Source organism: Aphanomyces invadans (assembly GCF_000520115.1).
Source record: "Aphanomyces invadans strain NJM9701 unplaced genomic scaffold supercont1.19, whole genome shotgun sequence".
Lineage (NCBI taxonomy): Eukaryota > Oomycota > Saprolegniomycetes > Saprolegniales > Verrucalvaceae > Aphanomyces > Aphanomyces invadans.
Window position 1 is genome coordinate 161,580 of NW_008580164.1, and position 1,257 is coordinate 162,836.

At 42.6% G+C, this 1,257-nt stretch overlaps 1 protein-coding gene across 1 annotated transcript; it reads right to left on the bottom strand.

Annotated features, from left to right (window-relative positions):
* Positions 1 to 273: 273 nt before the first annotated feature.
* On the bottom strand, positions 274 to 589 carry H310_08876 (hypothetical protein; the record flags this gene model as incomplete). The annotated part of the gene is made up of 2 exons (XM_008874786.1): positions 274 to 396; positions 464 to 589. The coding sequence occupies 2 exons, from the start codon at positions 587 to 589 to the stop codon at positions 274 to 276; spliced, it is 249 nt and encodes an 82-aa protein (XP_008873008.1).
* Between the last annotated feature and the right edge of the window lie 668 nt (positions 590 to 1,257).

Below are 1,257 nucleotides of genomic sequence, written 5' to 3' on the forward strand. Positions count from 1 at the left end.
TTGTCCAAAAGCATTTTCTTGTAGAAAGATCTTGTAACCGCGACAGAAGTTGTAATCAATGTGCATTTTTCTCGATTGATGCTGGTTCTTGCAGCAGGCATCATTTCCGTAAACGGCCAGCATCCAATTTTTCCGTCCCACCACGATTGTTTATTGTGATCCCATCGTGGTTTAGCCACAGCACAAAGTACCATAATCTATTTTGTAGTTTGACATGTATTTTGCCGCAAAACGAGTTGTAGAAAGATCTTGTAACCGCGACAGAAGTTGTAATCAATGTGCATTTTTCTCGATTGATGCTGGTTCTTGCAGCAGGCACCATTTCCGTAAACGGCCAGCATCCAGTTTTTCCGTCCCACCACGATTGTTTATTGTGGTCCCATCGATGTTTCGCCACTGCACAAAGTACCATAATCTAATTTGTAGTTTGACATGTACTTTGCCGCAAAACGAGGTGCAGTACCTTTAAAATGTAGTTCTTGTTTTTCACGGATCGTGGCGGAGGAGTTTCACCAGTCACACCGTAAAATGTGCACCTGGTTGCTTTGAGAAAGAACCATTTTTCATCAACATGGACATAATTGTCCATGCTGGCAACAGTAAAATCCGAGCGTGTGTGGCTTAGAGCCCATTTGCTACGGAAGTACATGTTAGATGGTGATTTGTACTCATCAGCGACAGCACACACTACTCCCAAGGGTAAACAGCCCTCACATGACACCTCGAGGAGATGTTTGAATATCTCCTCTCGTTGCCAGGCCTTGATTTTGACCTTACTCTCTGTTCCAGTAGCGGTCAGAAGTTAAAAATTCTGAATAAAAAATAAAGTAAAAAAAAAGCTATTGGATGAGTTCGGAATCCATAAGGTCCATGAAGACTTGACGTAATCCCCACCTTCCGATAATTTATTATTAACTTTTTTTAATGGCAGCTTGGGATTCCATGGTTCCAACACCGACGGTCACCACGACATCGTAATCCTCTCACATTGTATAATTGTGAATACATTGATTTTTTCAGGTTGCACGATGAACACACTGGTTGCCCCCCACGATAGAACTGGCTTTTCCACTTAAAAGGGAACAGACTAAAGTATTAACGTAGTGAATCAGTGATCTGCCGCTTTAGTGGCTTCCTTTCTTCATTGATAACCAATGAACGGCTGGTCATTTTGACACCGGGCAAGGAACCCCCCGTGCGGAAAATCAAGGGCTTTTCAATGCTAAGACGCAATTATCAATTCAGGAAGTTCCCGAA